This window comes from Amborella trichopoda, chromosome 2 (assembly GCF_054954075.1).
Source record: "Amborella trichopoda isolate Santa Cruz 75 chromosome 2, AtrichopodaSantaCruz75HAP2 v2.0, whole genome shotgun sequence".
Lineage (NCBI taxonomy): Eukaryota > Viridiplantae > Streptophyta > Magnoliopsida > Amborellales > Amborellaceae > Amborella > Amborella trichopoda.
In genome coordinates, this window is record NC_142337.1 from 53919927 (window position 1) to 53935011 (window position 15085).

The 15085-nt window shown below is 36.3% G+C and overlaps 2 protein-coding genes across 2 annotated transcripts; one reads left to right on the top strand and one right to left on the bottom strand.

Moving 5' to 3' along the window:
• Positions 1 to 914: 914 nt before the first annotated feature.
• LOC18431458 (pectinesterase) lies at positions 915 to 3708 on the bottom strand. Its single transcript, XM_006841583.3, has 2 exons — positions 2425 to 3708; positions 915 to 1726 (listed from the first exon to the last, which is right to left on the bottom strand). Exons 1-2 carry the CDS (start codon positions 3425 to 3427, stop codon positions 1029 to 1031), a joined length of 1701 nt encoding a protein of 566 aa, XP_006841646.2. The 5' UTR covers positions 3428 to 3708; the 3' UTR covers positions 915 to 1028.
• A 5831-nt stretch (positions 3709 to 9539) lies between these two features.
• Positions 9540 to 11006, top strand: LOC105420446 (pentatricopeptide repeat-containing protein At5g19020, mitochondrial-like). The gene has a single exon (XM_020665503.2). It carries the CDS (start codon positions 9540 to 9542, stop codon positions 11004 to 11006), a length of 1467 nt encoding a protein of 488 aa, XP_020521162.2.
• Positions 11007 to 15085: the final 4079 nt, after the last annotated feature.

The window sequence follows — 15085 nt, forward strand, 5'->3', positions numbered from 1 at the left end:
GCTTCCATGGGGGCACCGAGGTGCACATTTCTCATTTTTAAAAATTCGCACTTCCAAGGGTTGTGCCATTCAGAGTTATCAAACCAGGATTTGCATAGTGCCTTGGAAGTTCTAGCATATGGCATCGGAACTTCCAATTGTCAAACAAGACAAAAAATGTTGTTTATGTGAAAAGTTTATTTGTATAGGGAAATATTTGGTTTGTATACTATGAGTCCACTTATTTTTGTTTCATGGAGTTCACAAGTAACCCTAACCATCACATATCAAATTGGATGGATTGGGTTGTAACTTTTAAATCGAAAAAAATGTTAAGAACAAATATGTAGGGTTTTGAAGCCCCTTGAGGTAAATTGTAGGAGCTCTGTTATGGATCTTGGCCATAACATCTCCCTGAACTTGTTGGTAATCTTTCGATGTGTTTATTTGTCATTCTATATTGAGTATGAGTGGTGGAAATATAATTTTGCCCTTTTACTCTCATGTACATCTCTTGAGTGCAGAAAGCTTGGAAAGTTCTTTTTTGCTAAGGGCATGTTTGACTTTTAGAAGACAATTTTAGAAAACAACATCTCTGAGTATTGTAGCAATTCCCTGTTTGATAATTGGGGCACTTTCCCGTTTGATAACGGGGAAGTTTTACAATCCAGTGGACTATGGATATAGTCCATTCTATGGGGAGCCATGAACTTGGGGTATCCACTTTCTTGAAAGATGCGGTTTCCAAAATCACGTTCTCAAAATTAAACATGCCCTAAAAGTGGCTTATTGTGTCTTCCTTTCATCTTTATTTATGTTGAGGTTAAAAAGTGTAAGTTGTGTGCACAGAGCCTCTTCTTTCTCCACTAGTTTGAAACTTACCAAATTCCTGACTCTCTTAAAAAATGGCGTGCTTTCAAAATTCCAACAAAGTCTTTCTCATCAAAATTTCTGAATATAAATGAAAAGGCAACATTATCTATGATACATTTTATGCACACAGTGTTCATATTCATAAGTTTTCAACAAACACTCTCTGGATGACACCGTCATTTAGTCAAGCCGGCAGTAAATGCAATGCCGGTAGATGGCAGCCATGATCTACCATCGATGAAATGCTCGACTGTGAAGGCATTTGCCTCTGTTGGGCCATGGAGGACATGATACCCAGGCCACCTAACACGTCCATCTAGTTTAGCTCCTGGCCCATAATTCCTATACTCTCCATAATATAACGTGTTAAGCGCGAAGTTTCCAGCCCAGGCTAGCCATCCCTCAGGTTGTATGAGGCTCCCTAAATACGATTCCATGTAGATAGTCCGAGCATATGGCTTCCAGGGTCGACCCAAGTAAGCTGGGACCGAGCTCACTATTGGGGCCAAGTCTGATGCGGCTTCCACAATACAATTTTGTATGGAGAACCCTGTGGATTGGTGGGGGTCCTTGCGCCCATGAGCAGTGATAGAGATCTTTTGGTTATAAAGTGGCTTTCTAGCGAGTATTCGGCAGTTTTGGAAGAAGGCAGCGCCATTGCCAAAGATAAAGTCAATAGTCCCATAGATGTCGCATTCGCGGTAGAATTGGCGAAGGGAGTGGGCGTAAAGGGTGTCCTGGTAACCTTTGATAGCACAATGATAAAAGGCTGATTGGTCGGAGTCGACCCTGAGCGCCACAGCCTGGTGCATTGAGGGGCCGGCCGTGTTTTCAAAAGTTATGTCTCTTGCTATAAATCCTCTTCCAGATACAGCTGCGATCACCACACAAATTTTGAATGGTGTAATGAAATTACATGGGAATGGATATATAGTTTTTGTTAGAAGTCGAAGCATTTGGGTTTTTGGCATGCAAGATGTTATGCACAAGAGCATGAGAAAAATCGATGCATAAATAAACAAGACAATTTAATGCATGAATTACCTTCTTTTGTTTCCCATTTAAGTTTCTGTACATGTTGTTGTTTTCATGAGAATTTTGAAAATAAATTTGGAGGGATCTTTAATTCAACAAACAATTACCCACTCAGGCAAAGTTATAATGTGATCCATATGGTCATAGAAACAACAGCGGCCATGTGTTTTATCTCCACCTAATCAATGTCTTCCACAGTCATGCATAAATAAAAAGTTACCCACTTTGTTTGGCAGGTTAAATCGTCGAAATCGGCTGGTCAGACTGGCTAAAATATATCAAACCCTGATTTTGATCAGTTTATGATCAAAACTGATTTTTGTTTTGGACCACACCGGCTAAAGCACCAGTAGGTGATCTGACCGGTCAGACGACCGCTAGTCCTATCCGTTCTTTATAACTTGGTTTTCAGGAGAAATATACCATGTAAAAATATAGAAAATTGTGACCATTTTGAATATGACTATAAAAGAAAATGCAACCCAAAATTACCTCTACTACCAATCATAATCACAAGGAGATGTGTGAAGTACTAACCAAAGGTTGCAGTGTGGAAGGTAGTCCATCCTTGCAGGAAACTTCGACTGCCGGAAATCACTGTAACGTCCTTTCCATCCCCCACCAACATAATATTTGTTTTTTTCTTCTTCACTTCCACATTTTCTCTATATACCCCGGCCCGCACGTGTATCACATAGCGTTGTTTCCTGTAATCAGGGGCAGCCCTTATGGCCTCTGTAATAGATCGGAAATTCCCGCTTCCATCCGATGCCACCACGACGTTAGCACGCACACCCCCTGCCCCCTTTCGAAAAATACCCTTTTGTTCTTCAGATGACATCCACATTGGAAATTCCCCATTGCCCTCTTCTAATCGTCCATGAGACTCATTAGAAACCTCCATTGTTGCATTATTTAACGGGATAACTACTGAAAAATCATTTATACGTTGCACCATAGCTAACATGTTGCTCACTAACTGTGATACTTGTTGCAGGCTACCTTGAATGTAATCTCGCACGTGTCCCTTGGTGCCCTCGAAACCCTCGATGCATGTGTCTTGATTGCCTAATGCAGCACTCAGCCATGCACGTACATCTCCTTGTCGGTGCAACATTGTCTCTTCAGAAAAATTAGGATTATTCATTATTGATAATGACCAGCTGAGCTCCTCACTTGTGAAATCCAAGAGCTCCATGCAGTCTTTCGTGGCGATTACTTCTCTGCGGTCAACTGATTGTGCCCTGAATTCAGAGAGGAATTCCATGGCCTTCTTTACTTCATTGCGCGTCAACCTTGCGGTGCTGCTAAGAATCGCAATCGAGCTACATTCTATGCACTCTGTTTGGATGGTTTCGAAGCATGCTTCGGGGTTTATGGTTTTGGAGCAGGCTAAGTCAATTAAGGATATTGAAGTTTCAGGGTCTGGCAAGAGTGGTGAAAAGGTTTCCGGGTCCGGGGCCGGGAAAGATGGCAAAATTCCATGAGCCTGTATTATGGAGACTAAGAGGAGAATCAAAAGAAACCACTTTTTGGCCATCAACTACAAGTTTTAGAGAGTCTGTTTATCTAAATAGTGGCTGAAGGACTGAAACACAAGGATCAAGGTCTAGCTTACCCACCCAACATTAAATGAAAGGTTTCATCTTTATGAAGAATGATCAAACAAAAGGGTCTTTTATGGTGGGAAAAAGGCATATACATGAATGGAAGTTACAGGCATGAGATGGAGGAAGTAAGGTATCTATTGCCATCTTGAGATGGGGTTTTGCTGATGTGATCCCTAGCTTGGTTGTTGGTTTAATTATTTACTTCAAGAAGGAAGGTGAAGGAAGCATCGATGCCTCACTTTATGCATAATAGGAAACGGTTGGTATTGCATCGACCTGCTGTGGACACTTACAAGGTGCACAAGCATCTTTTGCACCTTTTAATGGATCAGTTTCAACTTTCATCCAAGGATCAAAATTGAATTTCATATTTTTTTTTTAAAAAAATAATATTAATATGAAAATTGGTATTTAGTCCATTTCTATAAGTAGTATTAGATAAAAATAATAAAAGTGCTGATCAGAATAAATGTGGGGGTATTTTTTTTAGTTTTTTATTTAAAATATTTTAATCATTTTATATGGAAAAAGTTTATATGAGGGTGAGGCCCTAAACAATCAAATTAAGGCGCACCTCAAAACTCACTAGAAGAGATTTTTTGATGCTAAAAAAATCTTTAAATTGATCATCTCGACCTTAAGATGTATAGATATGAGAAAAAATAGATTTTTAAGTCTTGGAAAGAGTGCCTCTTGTAATGTATTTTCTGAACTTTCAACTTCTTAGATTTTCAAATATTCATAAATCTGCTTGATCAACACTACTTTTTAAGCTTTAAATTTTATAATTAGAGATGAAAATAAATTTTTTGATTTCCAGTACTGTACAAACTTCTTTCAACACTATTTGAAAGTGCGCTTTTGATTGTTTTGAGGCTCAGTCTTATACAAACGGCCCCCTTTTTATATATTTATAATTATAAAAATACACCTGCACCAAAAATTCAAATAATTGTCTCATTTAAATAAATAATAATATGAGGCTAATTCTTGACAGTGGGATATATCCTTGTGAAAATCTCGACCGGTGGAAGGGTCATGTGTAACCAATGCAATATGCAATACAAGTTTCATATACGCCATAAAATTTGTTTGAAGCTCATTTTTGGAAAATGCAATAGATTTTAGGGAAAAAAAAAACCAAGACTAGACGTTTTTTACAACTGACCCCCGACTGAACTTTTGTTTTCACGTTTTTCCCCAAGACAAACTTTCTATACAAATACCCCCAAGGGAAAAATTTGTTTTTTTAGACGGAAATGCCCTTCCCGTACACCAAAATCATTTTGGACAGATTTGATGTTGACTTTTGGACCGCAGTTGCACATGACTTTTGGACCCCAATAGCACAATGCCAGAGCGTACAAGTGCTGGACCCGCCCTTTGCATCTGTCGGACCGTCCTTTGCTACTGCCGCACCGCCCTTTTCAATTGTCGGCGCTACTACCTACCGCACTTCACACAGTATCGGAGCCCTACTGTGGACCGCACTTTACACAGTGCCAGAGTCTTATTGCTGGACCGAACTTTACACAGTGGCGGGTACTACTGCCGAACCGCACTTACACGATGTCGGAGCTCCTACTTTGGTGGGATAGAGGAGAGAGGCGTGGGTAAGGTAAAAATAAGGGAGGGTAGTTTAGGTTTTTTTTTTTTTTGGTTTGGAGGTTTTTGGATAGAAAGTATATTTTGGGGAAAAAAATGAGAGAAAAAGTTAGGTTGGGGGTAAGTTACATAAAAAATTTAGTTTTGGGTTTTTTTGTAATTTTCCTAAGATTTTATACTCTTGGGAGCATAGTGTCCAAATATTATCTCAGGTAAAAATCTGAATATCATGGTAGACCACAAGTTCTAGTGATGTATCCTCTTCAAGCTAAGCTAGTGTCCACCTTTGAAAAAAATAAAAACAAAAATTCATATACACTCTTGGCAAAATTATATTCTAAAATTCATTGTAGATTTGTCTAATCGGACAGCCAAATCGAAGTGTGAAAGAAATCAAAATGCATTCTATGTTGTATTTTACCAGAATAATCGATTCTTAAGTGGATATCTCAATTGCAAAAAAAAAAAATTATTTAAGAGAGCAAGTGAACACTATGCTCCCACGGAAGTTAAGAAAACCACTTGCGCCTTTGAGCACTTCGCAAAAAGCCTCCGCCACAAGTAAGCACAAGACAGATCAAGATTCCATCCTTTCTTTTAGAACTCAAATGAATGAATTATTTTTTCTACAAAACGTTTATATCACTTTAATCCGTCATATTTGAAAGGGTGCAGTTGGCATACGGATGTAGAGGTAAGGTGCACCTTCTAATTTATCAGGGTCTAAATGTAAAATGTTTTTAGGATTATCTCAAATTTATTTTTATACCTAATTATAAAATTTTAAATTTAAAAAATGGTTAAAATCAAATAGATCTATAAACATATGAAAATTTTGAAATGGACGGTGTAGATACTATGTTGTAAACCACACTATTTCTGAGACTTAAAATCTTTTTATTTTTTATGGTCATACATCTCGACATCGAGATGATCAATCAAAGGGTTTTTCAACATTAAAACTATATTTTTCGATGGATTTTTTAGGTGCATTCGTAGTTCTACATTATAAGGTTGCATCCTTATATAAACTTTTTCCTATTTCAAATCGAAATGGCGTGGGTGAATCTTGGATTAATGGCACCTTAGTCCTTCAGGTTTGAAATCGAATGAGCTGTGTGAATGGTTGACGACTCTGGAGTTAATCAGTTCTTAATCAGTCACGTTTGAAATCGAATGGCCTGTTTGAATCATTGGCTTTTCTCAATTTTGCGAAAAAAATTTCCTTGAAACTTTAAGCACAAGAATGTGATACCTCGTCGCCGGCCATCCATTTTAAGTGTTTTGAGGAATTCCCTATAATAGAAACAATTCAATCAAGATAGGAAAGTGAAGTGCCTTACTCTTTCCTTATGAGAAGAGAATGTAACAAGTTAAGAAAGTAGATATTGCATGTAACAAGATAGGAAAATGTATATTACACCATTGAAAGAACCATTGCAATAATTGTGTGGGGCACAATTATTTTCTCAAAGAGTTAGTTCATTCAATTTTATGGAACAACCTCTTGGATTTGTGAGCTTAAAATATCCTAATCATATATGCAAATTAAAAAGAATTTTCTATGGTCTCAAGCAAGTACCACGGGCCTGGTTTGATCGATTTAGTGTTTATTTATTATCATTGAGGTTTTATTGCATCATAGCGGATTAATCTCTATTTGTTTATCGCATTACTCAAGGCACTATTATCTTTATCCTTTATGTCAATGATATTATTGTTACTGGTGATACTTCAAATCTTCTATAATGGTTTATTTCCCAACTTGGAAGAGAATTTGCAGTGAAAGATCTTGGACCTCTTAACTACTTTCTTGGCATAGAGGTATCTTATTTTTTTGGTGGAATTTTTTATCTCAAAGCAAATATGCTCGGGACCTTGTTGATCATGCTCCAGATGTTTTGTGCTAAACCTATTTCCATACCAATAGCAATGAAGAATAATATTCATGAGAATTCTAATCCATTTCCTAATCCATCCCTTTATCGGAGCATTATTGGTGCACTCCAATACATTACCATAACACGGTTTGACATTTCCTATAGTGTTAATACAATATGTCAATTTATGCATGTCTCTACAATTGTACATTTTCGGGCAGTGAAATGGATTCTTCGTTATCTCAGGGGCATACAGTCCTATGGTATAAAAATCTTATATGATAGTTCTCTCAAGTTATATACTTTCTCTAATGAGCTGGGTGTCCAAACACTCGTTGTTCAACCACTGATTTCTATACCTATCTTAGTTCCAACTGTATATCTTGGAGTGCTAAGAGACAATCCACTATGGCTCGTTCAAATGCTGAAACAGGATACCAATTTATGACATCCACTACTGCAAATTTGACATGGCTTTCTTTCATTCTTTGAAATTGTGAGGTAGCTCTTCCTCAGTCATTAACACTTTTTTATGACAATATTAGTGCTCTCTACATGACAATTAATCATATTTTTCATGTCCGGACAATGCACGTTGAGTTAAACTATCTTTTTATGTGTGCGAAAATGTTGCTATTGGATTGCTTATCACTCGATTTGTTTTCTCTTGCAATCAAGTAGCTGATATCTTCACCAAGCCTTTGCTCCGAGATGTTTTTCGATATCTTTGTTTCAAACTTTGTCTTCAATTGCCACCTCAGCGAAATTTGAGGGGGAGTAATAGAAACAATTCAATCAAAATAGGAAAGTAAAAGTGACTTACTCTTTCATTTTGGGATGAGAATGAAACAAGATAAGAAGGTGGATATTGCATGTAACAAGATAGGCAAGTCTATATTACACCATTATATATATAATAAAAGAACCACCACAAGAATTGTGTGGGGCATAATTACTTTCTCAAATAGTTCCTCTCTCTATCTCTCTCTCAAATTCTTCACCCTAGCACAACCCTTCCCCATACGGCTGGCCCATCTACAGTACCCTCAGGTTGTGTTGCTCTCCCTTGCCTTGTTAATCCTATGAGAATTGAAAGATTATATAGATGGAAAAAAAGTTAATATAAGGTGTCAAATTTGTACTAAAAGCTGAAAAACCTTCCACTTGATCATCTCAACCTCAATATGTATAAATATGGAAAAATGGATTCTAATTTTAAAAATAGATTTTTAGGTCATTGTAAAGTTTTCGACACCAAAACTACATTTATCGCTAGAGTTTGGAGGTGTGCCTTACTTTAATTGTTTAAGGTTCACACCTTATAGAAACCTCACCCTATAAAGATTATATGCTCTTTGGGGGTACATGCTCTTTAAGGTAAAAAACCGTTTAAAAAATTGGGGATATAAATTCATCAACAGCGCTAATCTCAAAAAAGAAAAACATACAAGCAAATACATATTTTAGTGTGCTTGAAAAACATAATATCCCAAGATTGAACACACACCTTCCAATTGTGGATGATCCAATTAAATTACTTAAAAAGTCAAATTCCTTTCTCATTATTTTTATTTTTATTTTATCTTTTAGGCTCATCTTGTAATTCAAGAGATGAAAAAAAAGAGGTGCGGTTTGTATACAGCCTAGCCTAGGCTCTAAACAATTAAATTAGAGCCTGCCTTCAAATAGTATCGAGAAATATGGTTTCAATAGTGGAAATCTTAGTGATGGACTTAAAATATATTTTCACCTTTATTTATAAAGTTCAAAGCTTAAAAAATAGTGTAGATTGACAGATCTATGAAAACTTGAAAATATTAAAAATTGACTGTCCAAAAAATACATTACAAAATACACTATTTTCTAAACTTGAAATCCATTTTTTTCTAACCTATCTTGATGTCGAGATGATCATTTTGAGGACATTTGACCATTAAAACAACTTCTTCTAATGAAAATTTTGAAGTAGGCTCAAATTTAATTCTTGACGACTCTATATATACTTCTTCTAAAAAAAAATAGATCGAGAAACCACTCAGAACTCTTTTACCCTAGGAGTAAATGCACAGCACGCTCTCGCGGGAGCATATTACAAGATGACGGCCCGTCAGAATTTAAAATAAGTAAGCCTTGCGCGGGAAATGTTTCTCGTAAATGCGTAATGTGCTCCGCGGCCGCTCTCTCTGCTCCCCTCTTTCTCTCTCTTCGCTCTCTCTCTTCCCAACCCTGCTCGCTTTCTCTCTCTTCCCCACCTTGTTTCTCTCTCTCTACACATACCCACATCCCTTGCAGGGCCTTCACTAAACCAGAAGCTCCATCGCCATGGCCACTTCTTCTTCAAGCTTGTTTCGAAGCCAGTGCCTGTCTTCCGGCCAAATCCATCCATTGCCACTTCATAGTGAGCGGCTCTGCCATACCCCACTTCTCAGTAAGATATCTCTTGCTCATCTACAGTGAGCTTGGGTCTGTTTCAGAAGCTACCCATGTCTTTAACAGCATTTCTAGGGTTTCTGCGACCTCCCTGAATGCCCTTCTCTCTCTCTACTCCAAGCTTGGCATGTCAAAAGAAGCCCGCCAATTTTTTGAGAAATACCCATATCATAGAAACACCATTACCTGGAACTTGATGCTCAAATCTTACAAAGGAGACCATACGATTCACAATGCTAGAGATTTGTTCAATGGAATGCCTCACAGAGATGTTGTATCATGGAACACCATGCTTGCTATTTATCATCAATATGGTGATCCAAACATGGTCTCAATACTCTTTGTAGAGATGCGGAGAGCCGGTTTTAGACCAACTGAATTCACCTTCTCTACTGTGATTAGTTCAATTCGTTCAAATGGGTCTTTTCTGAACTTGGTTTTGCAGCTTCATTGCTCTGTAATTTGCAGTGGGTTTGAGCCCAATTTGTTCATTGGGTCTTCTCTGATCAAGGCATACTGTGGTTTTGGGGATTTTCTAGGGGCTCGAAACGTGTTTGACGAAATTCCTCATAGAAATTCAGCATTTTGGAATGCCATGATCTTTGGTTACCTCTGCAACAAAATGTTTCATCCTGCTCGCCTTCTATTTGACAGAATGCCCCAGGAGATGAGGAGCGTGTTTTCATGGACTGCTATGATCAGTGGGCTCGAGCAAAGTGGGCAATTTGAAGCAGCATTGTGTTTGTTTCATCAAATGCTCGAAGAGAGAGAAGCAACAGGCATCCAACCAAACCCATGCACTTATTCTAGTGTTCTTAGTGCCTGTGCTGGTTGTTGCTCTCTCTTAACCGGTAAAAAGCTTCACGCCATGGTTTTAAGGTATTGTGATCCCATTGATATTGTCCTTTCTAGCTCACTAATTGATATGTACTCAAAATGTGGGTGCATGGCCAGTGCATCACACGTCTTCAATTCGATGAGAGAGAAGAATTTGGTCTCCTGGAACGCAATAATAGGAGGCTATGCAAACCATGGGGATGGCTCCAAAGCCTTAGAATTGTTCAGAGAGATGCAAATTGAAGGGATTAAACCTGATCATGTTACCTTAATTGCAGTGCTATCAAGTTGTAGACATGTAGGCTTAGTAGAAGATGGCATAAGATACTTTGAAGAGATGGAATCAGTTCACAAAATTAAAGCAAGGATTGAGCATTATGGGTGCATGGTCGATCTTTTGGGGCGAGCTGGGAGGCTTAAAGAGGTGGAGAAGATGATTACAGATATGCCATTTGAGGCTGATATACCGATTTTGGGTGCTTTTCTTGGAGCTTGTTGTGTGCACTCTAACATGGAACTTGGGGTTTATGCAGCTGAGAAGTTGTTTGAATTGGCGCCTCACCATCCTGCTATATATCTCATGTTGTCTAAGGTTTATGCTAGGCTTGGAAAGTGGGTTGAAGTTGGTAGGTTGAGAGAGGTTATGAGAGAGATAGGGGCAATGAAGAACCCTGGATGCAGCTGGATTGAAACCAACGGTACGAAAGAATGGACCCGTAGGGCCTCGAAGGCTCAGCCTGACATGGGCCAGGTTTGAGGCCCTTCATAGAGCCTTGTTGTGCTTGGCGAGGCTGGGCTGGGCCGAGCTGTTAGTCTAACGAACTGGGTTTTAGTACCAAGGCCCAATGGGCCCTTATGATATACCTTTTTGGTCCAATGTAGCACAAATGGGGAAGGCCTGGCCTGATGTGGCCCTGGTTTGAACTCCTTCATGGGACCTGGCTTGACCTAGCCTGAATATAAGCCTCGATAGCTTGAGTTAACCCGTGTGTACCAAGGCCTGGCCCTCGTTCACCCCTGTCGACAATGGGTGGCTAATGGTAAATGTAGCAAACTGAACAGAAAAATACATGTACCATGATGTACAGTCCCAAAATTTTTGGATTTTAATCTCTTTCTCCGCCGGAACCCGAAAGGAGAACTTGGAAATGCTGGAACAAAAAAGGAGAACTTAGAAATTCCAATAAAGAAAGAAGTGGGCAAGCATACTGTATCATGAAAATGATCTTTCCTTCAAACCACTGATCCGCCTTGTCCTTTTCATGTAACTCCATCATGCAACTTATAATGTATGTTTTCTAGAAACATTTTTTTTTGACAATAAAAGATTATTCAATAAACAGGCCTTAGTATGTTTTTTTCTGGATTCTTGGGGTGTAAAATTGTTCAGTAGGCCTTACTAGGAACCATCAAAAAACAAAATAATTAATTGTTTAAAACTAGAAGAGGGAGACGTTGAGGTGGACATTAAACCTAAGTGCTCCCTCATATAGAGAAAGAGAGAGGGAGAGAGAGAGGATCACATTGCATACATAAATATTTGAAGGCTTGAAAGAGGCAGTGTTGACTCTTTTACTGCAAGTAAGTACATACATTATTATCATAACTATTATCATATCTTTTTAAATAGGAAAAAGTTTACATAAACATGCAATAGTATAAAGTAGGCTTGAAAAAGGCCGCGTTGACTCCTCCGCCGGAAGTAAGTACATACATTATTATCATATCATATTAAATAGGAAAAAGTTAAAGTTTATATAAGGATGCAACCTTATAATGTAGAATTACGTATGCACCTCAAAAATTCATCGGAAAAGTAGTTTTAATGTTGAAAAACCTTTTCATTGATCATCGCGACATCAAGATGCATGACCATGAAAAATAAAAATATTTTAAGTCTCAAAAATAGTATATTTTACAACATATTATCTACACCATTCATTTTCAAGATTTTCATATGTTTATAGCTTTACTTGATTTTAATTATTTTTTAAATTTAAAATTTTATAATTAGATAAAAAAATAGATTTTTAAATAATCCTAATAACATTTTATATCAAAATTATATATTATGATAAAATTTGAAGGTATTGTTGACGGTTGGAAACCGCACCCTATTAAATAACGTGCATAAATCGGTAGCAAAGCTACTAAGAAGTATATAGGGAAAGAGGTATAATGGGTTTGATGGTCTATCGGTGGTAGGTTTAAGAATTTACCCGATTTGGATTTGGAAAAAAAATCTAGGTCTGAAATTTGGATCTAAGTATAGGTGGATTCGATATAGATCCGACCAGTTTTGTAAAATAATATATATTATTTATATATATGCATATACGTATATGTTATAATTTGTATATTTATTAATTTATATATATAATATTAAATTGGAATTGATATGGATCCAGATGCAGATCTGGATCCTATATATAGTTTGGATCCATATCTATTCTGGAACCAATTAGATCTGGATCTGGATCCGATATAATTTTTAAATCCAGATCCAAATCTAGGAGGATCCAGACCCGATCCGAAAAATTATCAGCTCTAAACCCCACTTCTTCATCATTCGATCTGAATAGACTACTAGGATTACTCATTTCACAATGTCTAGCCAAATACTGTTTGATTTTTAATTTCTTTTTCTACAAAATATTTTTTATTGACATTTGAGGTGTCCCATCTTCTTATTGGGGCACACTTATAAACAATAAAAGAAAAATTCATCATAAAATAAATAACCAAAATGGCACCAAAAGTTTTAAGGGTACTTTGTTAAATTTCTATAGAAGGAAATATTGTTTTATTGTTTTTATGATGTTCTCCCTTGTCCAATGTGCGCATCTCTTAAATTTCACTGCAAAATGATTTATAAAATGAAGATTAAAAAATAAAATACTCAGGGCCATTGGATCAAAATCAATAGCCAACTTGTAACATTTTGACTCATGCCATCTCGGCGATCTACTCACTTCAGATATGGGCAGGGCAAACATATATTGTATATCTAGGTGGGGTCATGTATAAAGCTTTCCCACTTCTTTTTTAACATTTGCGAAATTCAATGTTTGTTCTTCCCTAAATTATTCTTCATACATGTTCACATCATTTTGACAAATGTTATCTCTCTCCATTTTTCCCTTAAACCATGGGAAGGTTGGATTTTTTAGGTGAACATTAAAGTGTTGAAGGGCGTCGTTTTCTCGTTTAGGCGCATATGATATATTTACTCCCTCCGGTAACGCACTTATTTGGTAGATTTTTTTGTGATTTGAAATTTTAGGATCCATCTAATTATAACTAAATGAATGTTAAAAAATAGATTTTGAGTTTTTAAACATCTACATCATTCCTTCTAAAAAGCGGATGGTTCTAGTGCAACCTTGGGATGTATTTTTTTTGTTAGAGATCGCTAATTTTTTCTCTCTTTGAGGTTAGTTGCAGGACTCGAGATCAAATCCCCAAAATTTAAGGTCTAAAAGACATTCCTAATATAAAATTTAGATGGATAGCATACTCGCGAAGGAGTAGGAAGTATTTTGGCTTCTATTCGCCTCAAGGGGCAACCGTTTTTTCTGGGTAAGCAAAAGTGGTAAAGTCAGTGGGGATTTGAGCCCCAAACCCAGTGGCACGGCTATACTACAATTTCACATTATTATTGAATACAATAAAATAGAAATAAGTACAATCGTTTCATGCGGGGGCTGAACCGCATTTCTACAATATAGGCAGTCTAGAGGTATAATATACAAATAGGTGGTTCGTCTAAAAACAATTATAACTACCTGACCAAATGTTTTTTATTATAATTATTATTTCTAGTTTTCATATATATATATATATATATATATATATATATATGATCTCCATGTTAAAGATTATATATTTTTTAAAAATTAGGATAAAATTATATTTTAAAAAATTTATTGCCAAGCCCGCATTTCTACAATATGCGGGCTGGCCACATGCTAACCACGTCTTACAAATAATGTGAATATACAAGGGATACGGTTTCTATGCAGCTAGCCCACATATTGTAGAAATGCGGGCTTGGCAATAAATATATATTTTATATATAATTTGATTCTAATTTTTAGAGAATATATAGTCTTTAACATAGAGATCATGAATATGAATAATAAATAAAATTTGAAAATTATAAATAATAATTGTGTTAAAAAAACATTTGGATTGATGGATCACCTATTTGCATCCATCTCTTAAGATGGATGCTTTATACTTCTGGATTGTTGAGGGAGAAATTAACATGAGAATAATAATAATAGAAAAAAATGAGATAATATACCATCTCTCAAAGAGAATCTATCTACAAAATAATCTATTTACAATATCAAATTTTATCGAACTCATTCACCGATTTACAAGGGAGGGAGATCTCCCTTTAATGTATTAAAAAAATAAGATAAACAATAACTAAAAAAACCCTATATTTCTTATTTTGTCTCTCCTCATTATTTTATCTCTCATCCTTATTTTCTCTCTCTTAACCTCACGTATCAAAAAGATTCGCTTCTAAATAGATAGCCGACGTTTTATCCAAAGCCTCCCCTAGAAGCAAAATGTTTTATATTTTTTCTTTTAGAAACTAATCAACTCAATTGATGAATATCAATTCATGCCTTATCATATTTATATATTTTTTATAAACTAACCAATCCAATTAATCAATATCAATTCATGCACAAAATAAATTAATGGCCATTTAATTATCCTTGTACACCTCATATTTATGAAATTAAAAGATAAATTAAAAAATAATAATAATAATAATAATAATATTTTTCGAATTTTGTTTTTGAATTTTTTTTTTTGTGA

Excerpts from the sequence above, each read along its gene's own strand:
- LOC18431458 (XM_006841583.3), bottom strand. The coding sequence starts at position 3,427 with ATGGCCAAAAAGTGGTTTCTTTTGATTCTCCTCTTAGTCTCCATAATA. Across the intron at positions 1,727-2,424 it reads CTTCCACACTGCAACCTTTG|CTGTATCTGGAAGAGGATTT; the intron begins GTTAGTACTTCA and ends TGGTGATCGCAG.
- LOC105420446 (XM_020665503.2), top strand. The coding sequence starts at position 9,540 with ATGTCAAAAGAAGCCCGCCAATTTTTTGAGAAATACCCATATCATAGA.